General features: G+C 52.3%; 1 protein-coding gene and 1 pseudogene across 2 annotated transcripts; one reads left to right on the forward strand and one right to left on the reverse strand.

The window, feature by feature from the left end:
* The first annotated feature begins 900 nt into the window (after positions 1 to 900).
* Positions 901 to 2,997, forward strand: LOC308232063 (myogenesis-regulating glycosidase pseudogene; annotated as a pseudogene). The gene has a single exon. The product of its transcript is annotated as a myogenesis-regulating glycosidase pseudogene (transcript).
* Positions 2,998 to 10,112: 7,115 nt separating this feature from the next.
* Positions 10,113 to 12,149, reverse strand: LOC308231419 (myogenesis-regulating glycosidase-like; the record flags this gene model as incomplete). Its single annotated transcript, XM_080636788.1, has 1 exon — positions 10,113 to 12,149. The coding sequence occupies one exon, from the start codon at positions 12,147 to 12,149 to the stop codon at positions 10,113 to 10,115; it is 2,037 nt and encodes a 678-aa protein (XP_080492914.1).
* Between the last annotated feature and the right edge of the window lie 743 nt (positions 12,150 to 12,892).

Raw genomic sequence — 12,892 nt, forward strand, 5'->3', positions numbered from 1 at the left:
TTTAACACTCCCATCTTCAGACTCTGCCTAAATATCATCCACCCCCACTGAATCATAATGTCTTGCCTGGCACGAGCCTGGGAGTTACAGGAACTGAATTAGGATAAAAAACAGGGGGGCGGATGTAGGGAAACATCCTATTTTCCCATTGCCAAGAAGGGCTGTCCTAGGGTGATGGCTCCAGGACTAACAGCAGTCAGGGCTCTGCCCAGCCATCCTGAAGCAGCGCAGTGCCACAAAGTGTGTGCATCCCCCTGTTCCCATGCAGGAGCAAAGTGCAGGGAGATAAAACATCACTCCTTGTCTGCATCGCAGGAGGATGTTGGGGAACAGCAGGCAGAGGCTGGACACTTCAGTGCTGTATTTCTCTGCCTGCATTTGATGTGGAGAAGTGGACAACTAGAGAAATCCAGCAAGGCATATAATTAATGTAAAAACAGATCAGCTTGAGGTATCCAGTTTGTACGCTTGGGTAGCAGCCCCTTTCCCTGGCCCCATTCTCCTCCAGGCTCTGGCTTGACATCCACCCCTTTACCCTTCCTCTGCAGGACGCAGCAAGGCTGCAGCCAAGAGAGGGTCATGGGAATGCTGGCATATCCCTGCTCCAAAAAAGCTCAGCCCAGCTGCCAGTGAACAGGCTGTCACTGCACAGAGCAGAGAAAGCCAGAGCTGCAGGGACAAGAGGAGAGGAGCTATGGCCATTAGCAAGATTTAACTGGTTTTCTGCTGTTTATAACCTTCTGTTTCATGAAATTACACTGCAGGTGTGAGTGGCCAGGCTTTGGAAAGGAGACTGTGAGTATCCTCATGCAGCATCTTGGATTATCTGCCCACCAGTTGGAGAAAAGCAAAATCAGCAGCAAAGCTTCTAAATAGGCATTGACGCTATAAAAAGGAGTAATGGACAGCATGATTACACACCGTGTGGGAAAACATGGGGATGCTCAAAAGGGGGATGGCAAAGAAACGTGTTTGCCTGAAAATGTCACACCAGTGAAGCAGAAGCCGTCCAAAGAGCTGAGGCCCATGCTCGGGGCCATCCTGCTGGGCCTCATCCTGTTCATTGCTGCGGTGGTGGCCTGGTGCTACTACACGGTGTCCCTGCGGAAGGCGGAGCGGCTCAAGACGGAGCTGATGGACCTGCGTGCGGACGGCTTCGTCATCAGGAACCAGCACGGGGAGGTGGTGTTCCGGCTGGCGTTCCGCTCGGGCAGCCTGGACCTGGAGTCGTGCTCCAAGGAGGGCGAGATCCTGAGCTGCACGCGCTCGGGCCGGGGGCCGCTCAACTTCTTCATCCAGACGGTGAAGCCCAAGGACACGGTGATGTGCTACCGCGTGCGCTGGGAGGAGCTGGCGGACGGCCCCGCCGTGGAGCACACCATGTTCTGGGAGGACGCGCACTGGTACGGGGGCTCCGAGATGAGCACCCAGCACTGGCCCATCCGCCTGGCCGGCTACCAGGAGCCCGTGCCCTACGTGACCAGCGACGTCTACTCCTTCCGCGACAGCTTCGGCGGCATCCTCGAGCGCTACTGGCTCTCCTCCAAGGCGGCCGCCATCAAGATCAACGACTCCGTGCCCTTCCACCTGGGCTTCAACGCCACCGAGCGCACCCTCTTCTTCCAGGCGCGCTACAAGGACTCTCCCTACAAGCCCCCGCCGGGGCAGAAGCCCTTCCCTGAGCTCAGCTACCGCGTCTGCGTGGGCTCTGACATCACCTCCATCCACAAGTACATGGTGCGCAGGTACTTCAACAAGCCCTCCAAGATCCCTGCCGAGAACGCCTTCCGATACCCCATGTGGTCCACATGGGCCCTCTACAAAAAAGACATCAGCCAGGAGAAAGTGCTGCATTTTGCAGGAAACATTAAGAAGTACCGTTTTAACTGCAGCCACATAGAAATTGATGACATGTACACACAAGCCTATGGGGACTTTGACTTTGACCCTGCCAAGTTCCCCAATGTGACAGAGATGTTTGCAAAACTAAGGGAAGATGGGTTTAAGGTCACCCTGTGGATCCATCCCTTTATACACACAGATTCCTCCAATTTTGGGGTGGGAATCGAGCGTCAGCTCTTCATCAAGGAGCCTTCAGGGCGACTGCCGGCCATGGTGGAGTGGTGGAATGGCATTGGGGCCATCCTGGACTTCACCAACCCAGCAGCCCGGGACTGGTTCCAGAGCCACCTGCGCCAGCTCCGACACAAGTACGGCATCTCGTCCTTCAAGTTTGATGCGGGCGAGACCAGCTACCTGCCCAAGCAGTTCAGCACCTTCCGCCCGCTCTCGGACCCCAGCATTTGGTCACGGCGCTACACGGAGATGGCCATCCCCTTCTACGAGCTGGCCGAGGTGCGTGTGGGCTACCAGTCACAGAACATCTCCTGCTTCTTCCGCATCATTGACCGTGACTCTGTCTGGGGCTATGAGCTCGGCCTCAAGTCCCTCATCCCCACCGTGCTCACCATCAGCATGCTGGGGTACCCATTTGTACTTCCAGATATGATTGGAGGAAACTTCCTCTCTGGTAAGACAGATGGAGCGGTGGAGATCCCAGACCGGGAGCTGTACGTGCGGTGGCTGGAGCTGTCGGCCTTCATGCCCTCCATGCAGTTCTCCATCCCTCCCTGGCTCTATGACAAGGAAGTGGTGGAGATTGCACAGAAGTTCACGGAGCTCCATGAGTCGCTGGTGGCCCCGCTGCTGCTGGAGCTGGCCGGGGAGGTCACCGACACGGGGGACCCCATCATCCGCCCCATCTGGTGGATCTCGCCCCGCGACGAGGCCACGCACAGGATCGACTCCCAGTTCCTCATCGGGGACACCCTCATGGTGGCTCCTGTGCTGGAGATGGGCAAGCAGGAGCGTGACGTCTACCTGCCGGCGGGCAAGTGGCGCAGCTACAAGGGGGAGTTGTTTGAGAAGACCCCGGTGCTGCTCACGGACTATCCTGTTGACCTGGATGAAGTCGCTTATTTCTTCTTGGTTTCCTAACAGCCTCCTCCATTAGCTGTGGAATGGCTTCAGGGATTAATGAACCAGTGACTTTAATGGCCTGGGAATTTTAACAGTTTTTAAAGTAGAAATACCTCAGTATGAAATCTGAGGAAAACACCATGACCTCGTTTTGTGTGGCAAGTGCTGTAGAATAACTTACTTATTAAAATCTATTGGATTGCTGTCCTTATTACTACAGTTTGACAAACACAATGTATAGAAACAGTTTCTGCTCGTAATCTTTTCCCAGCAAGAAATGCCATGCACCCTTCTGGTTTATAGAGGAATTTACATGCAGCCCTTTGTTACCCAGTTTAACGGGTGATCGTTGAGATATTTATAATTTCATTTACTTGGTGAAAGTGGCAGTTGCAGCAGAGTATATTTTTATCAAAGCAGTCTGTGATTATCCTAAAGATGAAGGCACCCAGTTTCCAGCCTGCTTGTCAGGTGGGTGCTGATGCAGGAGAAAGGGGGTTTGTATTTCCCACGGCTTGATCTATCTGAGCAAGGAGAACAAAGCTATAGCACGTGGCATGGATTCAGCTGAGCCTGTAGGCTTGTGGTGAAATTTCATGGCAGTCAAGATTAAAATCCAGCATCAAGGCATGCACAGGTTAGGACCTAATAGGATCCATTTGTCTTTTGGGACCACATTTAGAGCCAAAGTGTGCAATCTGTCAGGTACCAGGAGACGACTCAGCCATCATCCTCCTGACAGGGTTCAGACAATTAGGAAACCAGCCCAAATGCCTTGATGCCTCAGTTTCCCCATGCCACCAGCTGTGTTGATGGGGATCCACATGAGGTGACATCCTTCTGCTCATGGAGGTGACTTCTCCCACTAGGTGTCTCAGCGGTACCTGCAGGCTTGGAGTGTGCACTCCACTTTTGGTCCAATTTTCTCTGGGTTTAGGCAAAGAGAAGTTTAGAAGTGACATGACTGAGCAGTTTAGGAGAGTCCTGGGGTCTCTGGGCTGCAATGCATCATCCCAGAGCGAGAGACTGATGATTTCTTCTCTGACCCCAGCATGCTGCTAGTAGGCATCTGAGAGGTAAAGCTGTGTGTGGCCCCCAGGCAGAAGAAAGCTCCTTTGTTTAGGGGTTTGCCAAGAGCTGGTCCATATAAAAAGTAAATAGGAGCTGGAGAACATCACACTAACTCCAGAGCTGGTTTGGTGCCCAGGTGAAGCACTTCAAAACCAGCTCAGACCCCTATCACCCATCAGTGGGTCTACTATGCCACCAAGACCCTGCATGGTCACAGTGGCACGAGAGAAGTGCCATGTGGGATGGGCCAGAACATCTTCTAGATGCCTATGAAAGCAGCTCAAGCCACAACAATGCTATCACTGGTATGGTGATGAAGAAGGAGAACCCCACTTTAACCCAGGGATGTGAAAGGGAAAGCAGTGTCGGTCTGTCAGTGCTGTCCAGTGATCACACACTATGTCTGGTTCCTTACCATGGGCTTTCTTCCACTCCAGGATGGTGGTTTCCACTAATGTATCTCCCCTGAGGATGAGAAAGCATTCAGAAATGCTTTATCTCCCAGCTGCTGTTTTGAAGCCCCAAGGGGTCCCCAACAGCTGGGCTTGGGGTAACCAGTAAGTCCAAGGCGGGCGCCAGCAAATTTCCTCTGGCTGTTGTTGCAGCAAGAAAAACGCTTCCTGGAAAGCTGATGGTCACGGTGTGGGGAGAGATGGGAGAGCCAGGCTTCAGCCACATCACACCGCATGTCTGTCCTATAATCAGTGTGCTCTGTACGCAAACACACAGCTCTTCCACCCACCTGCGTCACAGGCTAGGGGGAATTAAACAAGCATCACAGAGACTTCCTGCAAACTCCAGGGGTGTTTCGAGCTGCCTGGTACCCTTTGGCTGAAAAATATCTCACCCAAATCACCATCCCTTCCAATCTTTCCCCCAGTGCCTTTTCCTCCTGGCCAGCCAAGCCACAGGGAGCCACAGGGGACCAGTGCCAGAAGCACTCTGTGTGCAGGTGGCACCGTGGCCTCCTGTCTGCACTGCAACTGTGTGCTGCCAGAAGGACATCTTGTTTGCCTTGCTAGCTTCAGTCCTGGTTGGTTTTTTGCACTCCCAGCACTAAGCAAAGGCTGTTTCCTGGAGGTGCTGGTGAGAGGGGACTCTCCCCAGCCCGCTGCTTAGCACAGGCTGCCTGTTTTCTAGTGAAGGGAGTGTATATTGCCCTTAAATCTTTAATGATCGCTGAACAAAAAAATCATCCATCCCTACTGACAAAAATAATAATAACAGAATAACTTAAAATCACTGCTTTTCTCTACTTGGCCTCTGGGATTTTGCATCTTTATGGCTCTCCCAGTGCGAGGGATTTGCAGGCTGGCAGCTTCCACCCAGCTCAGGATGAGCTGCGATTGAGGAGGTTGGTTTTTGCTTGAGGCTGGCAGCCTGGCCATGTGCCCAACAGCACAGGATAACCGGACTCTGCTGCTGTCAGGCTGTCCTTTCACCATAGTGCTCCCCAGCCTTGGTTTCTGCCTGCCGATCTGTTGTTTTTTTTCTTACTTTTAATAAAAACTATGATTTTGGGCAGGGATGGAGATGCTCCTCGCCAGGATCTCATGGGTCAGCAGCCACTGCTCTGCTGTCACCCATAGGCACCTCCTCGAACACTAGGCAGGCTGTGGTTTGTGCCGTAACAACAGGAAGATGATTAAGGGAGTGGAGCATCTCCCTTATGAGGAAAGGCTGAGGGAGCTGGGTCTCTATAGTTTGGAAAAGAGGAGACTGAGGGGTGACCTCATTAACGTTTATAAATATATAAAGGGTGAGTGTCACAAGAATGGAGCCAGGCTCTTCTCGGTGACAACCAATGGTAAGACAAGGGGTAATGGGTATAAACTGGAACACAAGAGGTTCCACTTAAACTTGAGAAGAAACTTCTTCTCAGTGAGGGTGACAGAACACTGGAACAGGCTGCCCAGGGGGGTTGTGGAGTCTCCTTCTCTGGAGACATTTAAAACCTGCCTGGACACATTCCTGTGTAACCTTATCTAGGTGTTCCTGCTCTGGCAGGGGGATTGGAGTAGATGATCTTTTGAGGTCCCTTCCAATTCCTAATATTCTGTGATTCTGTGATTCTGTGAAGGGCAAGAAAAACATTGTGTGGGGCAAAGTGGGTAGTGTGGGTCAAGGCGACAAATGAGTTTCACGCACTCCTTTTATGCCACTGCCGTGGCCTCAAATGTCTACTCTATCCTGACCATCAGCACCATCTGGTAAGGGGGACACCAGGAGCACTGGGGACAGGCAGAGCCTGGGTGGACACTCCTGGAGTGCCCAAGGGAAGCCAAGAGTGGGCTCCTCTTCTTCAGCACCTACAAACCCCCCAGTCAGTGTCAATGGGCCTTTTTTGGGTGGATGTCAGCAGAAATAGGGTTGTGACGGTCTGGTCCCCACTCCTGGGGGCAGTTGCAACATGGGGCTTTGCCTGAACATGGTATTCTCCAGCCCCAAAGAACAGTTATTCCCTTTGCTGTTGGTACCCAAAGGAGGGTGATCCAGTGGGTTGTCTCCAGATTCTCATCTCCTGCCACCACTGCAGACACAAGAGTGGGGTGGCCGCCAGCTCCTCCCTTTGAAACACACACCAAAGCTGCAAGATGCAAGCTTTAAATAAACCAGCAACCTCAATTCTGATTTCAATGAAGTCTATGGTGAAAAAAGCCCCAAATCTGCCTGCACCACCAGACCCATGTACTTGGTACAGATGGACACAGTCAAACTGCTTTTTGTTTTCCAAAATTTTATATCAGTCAAGGCAATTCATGTTACAGTTCTGTCTTAATGACAATTAAGAATTAGAAAAGTGGTTAAAAACAAACCCACCAGCATAACAGTCCAACACACAACAGCACGTACAAACACAAGCATCCAGAAAACTCGATACACAACACTGCAAGCTTCAACCTTCAATCACACAGGCAGCACTTTGGCCTGCTGCTCAGTGGGCTGGAGTGGAAAAGACTGAATCAGCTCCCAAAACTGTTTTAGCCTTTTCCTTGGCCGAGTCAAACTAAACACTGCTTTGGTCAGTGACTCATAGTGGCAATCACAGAAATCTCCCTAGTAGCAGTTCCCAAGGTGTCTGTGCACAGAATGCTTGTGGTCTGTGAGGTCCTAGAGGTTCTCAAGTCCTGCAGTGCTACAGCATAGTGTTAGAAACAGTGGTTTTGGTAGAGTTGGATGGAAAGGGCACCTAAAAGCCTGCTGTTGAGGCACCACTGCTGAGACTCTGTCCAACATGCAGGGAAGGCTTCGTGCCATGCACCCACAAAGAGCCACCCATTTTTCAGCATCGTCTTTTGTCACCTCTTTCCCTTTCTCGTAGCTGGAACACTGAATGTGCCCTAACTACAGCATTAAGAAAAATAAGGGTACTCCATAATCTTACCCATTTATTCATACAGTTAAATAAAAGAAAATGAAAAGTTTGATAATAAAATCCTTTCTTTTGAGGGGAGGGGAAGGAAGATGGTGTGTCTAACGGAGAATTTCCTCCACGACCTTCCTGCCAGTGCCCAAAATCACTGCGAGGAGATTGAAGGCACTCGTCTGACTGCTCTTATCATTTTAATGATAAAGGCATACTAACAGGAATGCTGTTTTCATTCACGTAGCCTCACGCCTTATAAGTGAGGGATGCAAAAGGTGGCACAGCAGAGACAGAAGAGGACATGCAACATCTCCTGGTCACACTGGGGTCCTTCCCATGAAGTCCTGTGTGAAGGATCCCACTTCTTTACTGGCAGATGAGCCATGCAACAACATCTCCTCCATCCAGTGACTCCCATGCCAAAAGAGGACATGTATTACACAAGCAAAGTTGGAAAGGGAAAAGCCGGAGCCTCTCAAAGTGTGGCCTTTATGCATTTCTGTGACTGGAGAAGCCTACTCTCCACCCTGTCCTTGGAGGATGTGGTCAGATTCACCTCCAGGAGATCCTCACCTTCACCTCCACACTCCAGTCCAATGGCCAAATTCTGCCAGTGCCCTAACGACTGATGGTAGGGCTCCAGGATGAACTCTTTGGCAGAGGCTGTCTGTAGCTTGTAATATAACCACTATTTGCACTGGTGGCAGGGAAAAACCTGAGTCCTTCATAGTTAAAAGCCACAAGAAAGTGTCTTTGAGACATGCTTGTGCTCCAACTGGGCAGGGACTACAGGGCTGCCCTGCATCTCATTCAGGCTGAAACGCTGAATGATGCAGGGCAGATTCAGACCTCAAGGGATGCTCTGAAGAGTCCATCAAACTGGACTTCCTAACTAACTTCCTAACTTCTAACTATGAAAGCACTTCATATTTTTCCCCAAACAAGCACCTAAATTTCTATTCCTGGACCCCACTACAACTCACCCCTAGGTTTAATGCATCTCCTTCTCTGCCTCCTACAAAGCCCAGTGGCAGGAGAAGGGCTTTGAGAAAAATCCTCACTGGTACCCAACCCTAGCCAAAACACAGCACCACCTCCCTGAGTGGCAGACTCAGACCAGGCCCATGTTCACCCCAGACACAATCCCATGGGAGACCCCACAGATGCTGAACTCTTCTTGGCTGGCCACAGCCTGGGCAGGGTGCCCCAAACCTTCCTACCCAACACAGTTCAATTATACAGAGGCTCATTACAAATTCAGGGGCTGAACCGTGTTCCCAAACAGGGCACAGCTGGGAATGTCCTGCCCTGGGGAGGAAGGCTGCCAGATCTCACTCCTGTTTTCTTTGTCTCAGAGATTGCCCACAGCTCTCTGTAAATGCATCTTCCCGTAAAAAACAAAATGGAAAAGCTGGAAAAGAGACATCTCTGCAGCTCCATCCTGGCTGCAGGGACTTGGGATGCAGGACCACATCACCCCATGTCCCCTCAAGCAACTCTGACAACCACGCCGCCTCCAGCACCACAAACACTGCTTAACGAAGGTTCCTAATTCTCCCAGGGTGAGAGGAGGGCTGCTTCAGAAGAAAACCTCAACATAATGATCACCTCTAACCTGAGACGGAGATGGATATTAGGTTAAATTCACGGTAGATGAGGACATTTCCACGGGTGCAGTGAGAACACCTGCTGGCACAGACCCATCAGCTCAAAGCCGGTGTTTTCCACCCACCAGCAAGCTGGCTAGCATCAAACGTCACCACCAACCCCAGGCGTGTGCCGCTCCCTCGCGGGAACCGGCTGTTGCCAGGGAAGAGCCGCATGTTCTTTTTGAGCAGAGCTTTGCTCCAGGCAGTCTGGCCAGCAACAAACCTGAAAGCTCATCTGTCCTTAAAAACCAAAGCGGATGGTATCAGCAGGATAATCATGTAATGACGCGGGGACATAAATGCTTTATAAAGACTAATGGGGCATGCTGGTAGGGACGGTGCTGTTCTAGGAAAGGCAATGTTGACACCCGAGGCAAAACACAAAGGCAAGTGCCTGGCAGCTGGGGTTAAACGGGCAAGGAGGTGGGTGCAGGAAGCAACACGCAGCCTGTACAATTAATACCTGGATATCATGCGAGTAACCTGGCCTGCCTGGTACCCAGGAAAGCAGGAGCATGGGGCAATGTTAGTCCAGTGGAACACTAGACCAAAAGGGGGAAAAAATGTGCATGTATGTGTATCTCTAGTTTGTCTTCTGCTCTTAAAAAGGCCTTTTTAAATATACTTGCCTTATTATAAAACTTATGGCAGGCTCTGCTGTAGCAACCCTCCCACGTCACACACTCCCATGCCTTCCCACGAGATAAGAAACATTCCCACTGGCACTAACCAACCTCCACCTCTTGAAATCCTTGGGAACTGAAAAGGAATTGGGTTTACTATGTGCCTGCAGACAGACTGACAACTCCTTCTTGACCTGTACAGAGAAAATTCTGCCCACCAGAATCCAACTGGAGTCTCCCATGTGAACCGAATTGATAGGAAAATTCACCCCCCTTCAAATAAAAAAATTACCCCAAGGACAGTGAGTCCATTTAATTCCATTCCTTATCCCCAGTTTCAAACTAAATGTGCAATTAGAATTGTTATGTATGACATAGTCCTAGGTAAGGCATGGTGATCCCCAAAAGTGATGCAGAAAGCTCTTAGGAAACCCAGAGGAAATAGGCGACTTCATCCAGGTCAACAGGATAGTCCGTGAGCAGCACCGGGGTCTTCTCAAACAACTCCCCCTTGTAGCTGCGCCACTTGCCCGCCGGCAGGTAGACGTCACGCTCCTGCTTGCCCATCTCCAGCACAGGAGCCACCATGAGGGTGTCCCCGATGAGGAACTGGGAGTCGATCCTGTGCGTGGCCTCGTCGCGGGGCGAGATCCACCAGATGGGGCGGATGATGGGGTCCCCCGTGTCGGTGACCTCCCCGGCCAGCTCCAGCAGCAGCGGGGCCACCAGCGACTCATGGAGCTCCGTGAACTTCTGTGCAATCTCCACCACTTCCTTGTCATAGAGCCAGGGAGGGATGGAGAACTGCATGGAGGGCATGAAGGCCGACAGCTCCAGCCACCGCACGTACAGCTCCCGGTCTGGGATCTCCACCGCTCCATCTGTCTTATTGGGGAAAAAATTCCCCCCAATCATGTCAGCAGATATGAAGGGGTACCCCAGCATGCTGATGGTGAGCACGGTGGGGATGAGGGACTTGAGGCCAAGCTCATAGCCCCAGACAGAGTCACGGTCAATAATGCGGAAGAAGCAGGAGATGTTCTGTGACTGGTAGCCCACACGCACCTCGGCCAGCTCGTAGAAGGGGATGGCCATCTCCGTGTAGCGCCGTGACCAAATGCTGGGGTCCGAGAGCGGGCGGAAGGTGCTGAACTGCTTGGGCAGGTAGCTGGTCTCGCCCGCATCAAACTTGAAGGACGAGATGCCGTACTTGTGTCGGAGCTGGCGCAGGTGGCTCTGGAACCAGTCCCGGGCTGCCGGGTTGGTGAAGTCCAGGATGGCCCCAATGCCATTCCACCACTCCACCATGGCCGGCAGTCGCCCTGAAGGCTCCTTGATGAAGAGCTGACGCTCGATTCCCACCCCAAAATTGGAGGAATTGTAGTTTATGAAAGGGTGAGTCCACAGGGTGACCTTAAACCCATCTTCCCTTAGTTTTGCAAACATCTCTGTCACATTGGGGAACTTGGCAGGGTCAAAGTCAAAGTCCCCATAGGCTTGTGTGTACATGTCATCAATTTCTATGTGGCTGCAGTTAAAACGGTACTTTCTGATCTTTTCAGCGAATCGCAAGAGTTTATCCTGGTCGATATCATTCTTGTAGAGGGCCCATGTGGACCATATGGGGTATCGGAAGGCGTTCTCGGCAGGGATCTTGGAGGGCTTGTTGAAGTACCTGCGCACCATGTACTTGTGGATGGAGGTGATGTCAGAGCCCACGCAGACGCGGTAGCTGAGCTCAGGGAAGGGCTTCTGCCCCGGCGGGGGCTTGTAGGGAGAGTCCTTGTAGCGCGCCTGGAAGAAGAGGGTGCGCTCGGTGGCGTTGAAGCCCAGGTGGAAGGGCACGGAGTCGTTGATCTTGATGGCGGCCGCCTTGGAGGAGAGCCAGTAGCGCTCGAGGATGCCGCCGAAGCTGTCGCGGAAGGAGTAGACGTCGCTGGTCACGTAGGGCACGGGCTCCTGGTAGCCGGCCAGGCGGATGGGCCAGTGCTGGGTGCTCATCTCGGAGCCCCCGTACCAGTGCGCGTCCTCCCAGAACATGGTGTGCTCCACGGCGGGGCCGTCCGCCAGCTCCTCCCAGCGCACGCGGTAGCACATCACCGTGTCCTTGGGCTTCACCGTCTGGATGAAGAAGTTGAGCGGCCCCCGGCCCGAGCGCGTGCAGCTCAGGATCTCGCCCTCCTTGGAGCACGACTCCAGGTCCAGGCTGCCCGAGCGGAACGCCAGCCGGAACACCACCTCCCCGTGCTGGTTCCTGATGACGAAGCCGTCCGCACGCAGGTCCATCAGCTCCGTCTTGAGCCGCTCCGCCTTCCGCAGGGACACCGTGTAGTAGCACCAGGCCACCACCGCAGCAATGAACAGGATGAGGCCCAGCAAGACGGCCCCGAGCATGGGCCTCAGCTCTTTGGACGGCTTCTGCTTCACTGGTGTGAAGTTCTCAGGCAGGAAGGTGTACATTGTGCTCCCTTTTTCCCTATAGCTTTTTTCAGAGGTGTGGGAAGGAAGATCTCTTTGCAGCAATCCTGGTGCTCTCAGAAGAAAACGGGTTGTTAGGAAAGTTCCCACCTCCACTGAGTCCCAGAGCACCTGTCTCTGAAAAAGAAGAGGATATATAAATAGTCTCAGCAGAACTTCTGAATCAAGGTATGGCTTGTCATCCATTTGCCATCTCAATTTCACTAGCTCCCCTTGTCCCCTCACTGCCTGTAGCTATACGCCGAGTACCAGATACCATCTCCAGTAACCCTGGTCAGACGACACGTGCAAAGAACAGCCTTGAGCCGCACACGTATAACAACCCCAGGGCAACAAGGACCAAATCATTGCCATAATTACTGTTGTTTTGTTGGGAAGACTTTCAGTGGAGACAGGGAGTGGGCAGAAGGAGGATGAACAGATCCCTCAGCCCCACTGACAGATTAAGGGACAGGGCTAACTAAGAGCCATGGAAAAAGACACCATATAATGAATTCCAGGCAGCACGCCTAATTTTAATCAAACTGCCTCCCTGGCAGATTTAACTCAGTTTATCCGCAGCACCATCCCCTCCCCGTCCCCGGCATGTCCTAGCTGCTCCAGTCTGCTGATGCTTTGCAGTGAAGGTAGGTAAATCCCTGCATCTCCACAGCTCCAGGATGGCCAGATGGGGCTGAGGAACTGGTGGCTCATCGCCGGTTTGGGGGTTGCATGGATGGGGTGTG

Source organism: Psittacula echo (genome assembly GCF_963264785.1).
Source record: "Psittacula echo genome assembly, chromosome: Z".
Classification (NCBI taxonomy): Eukaryota; Metazoa; Chordata; class Aves; order Psittaciformes; family Psittacidae; genus Psittacula; species Psittacula echo.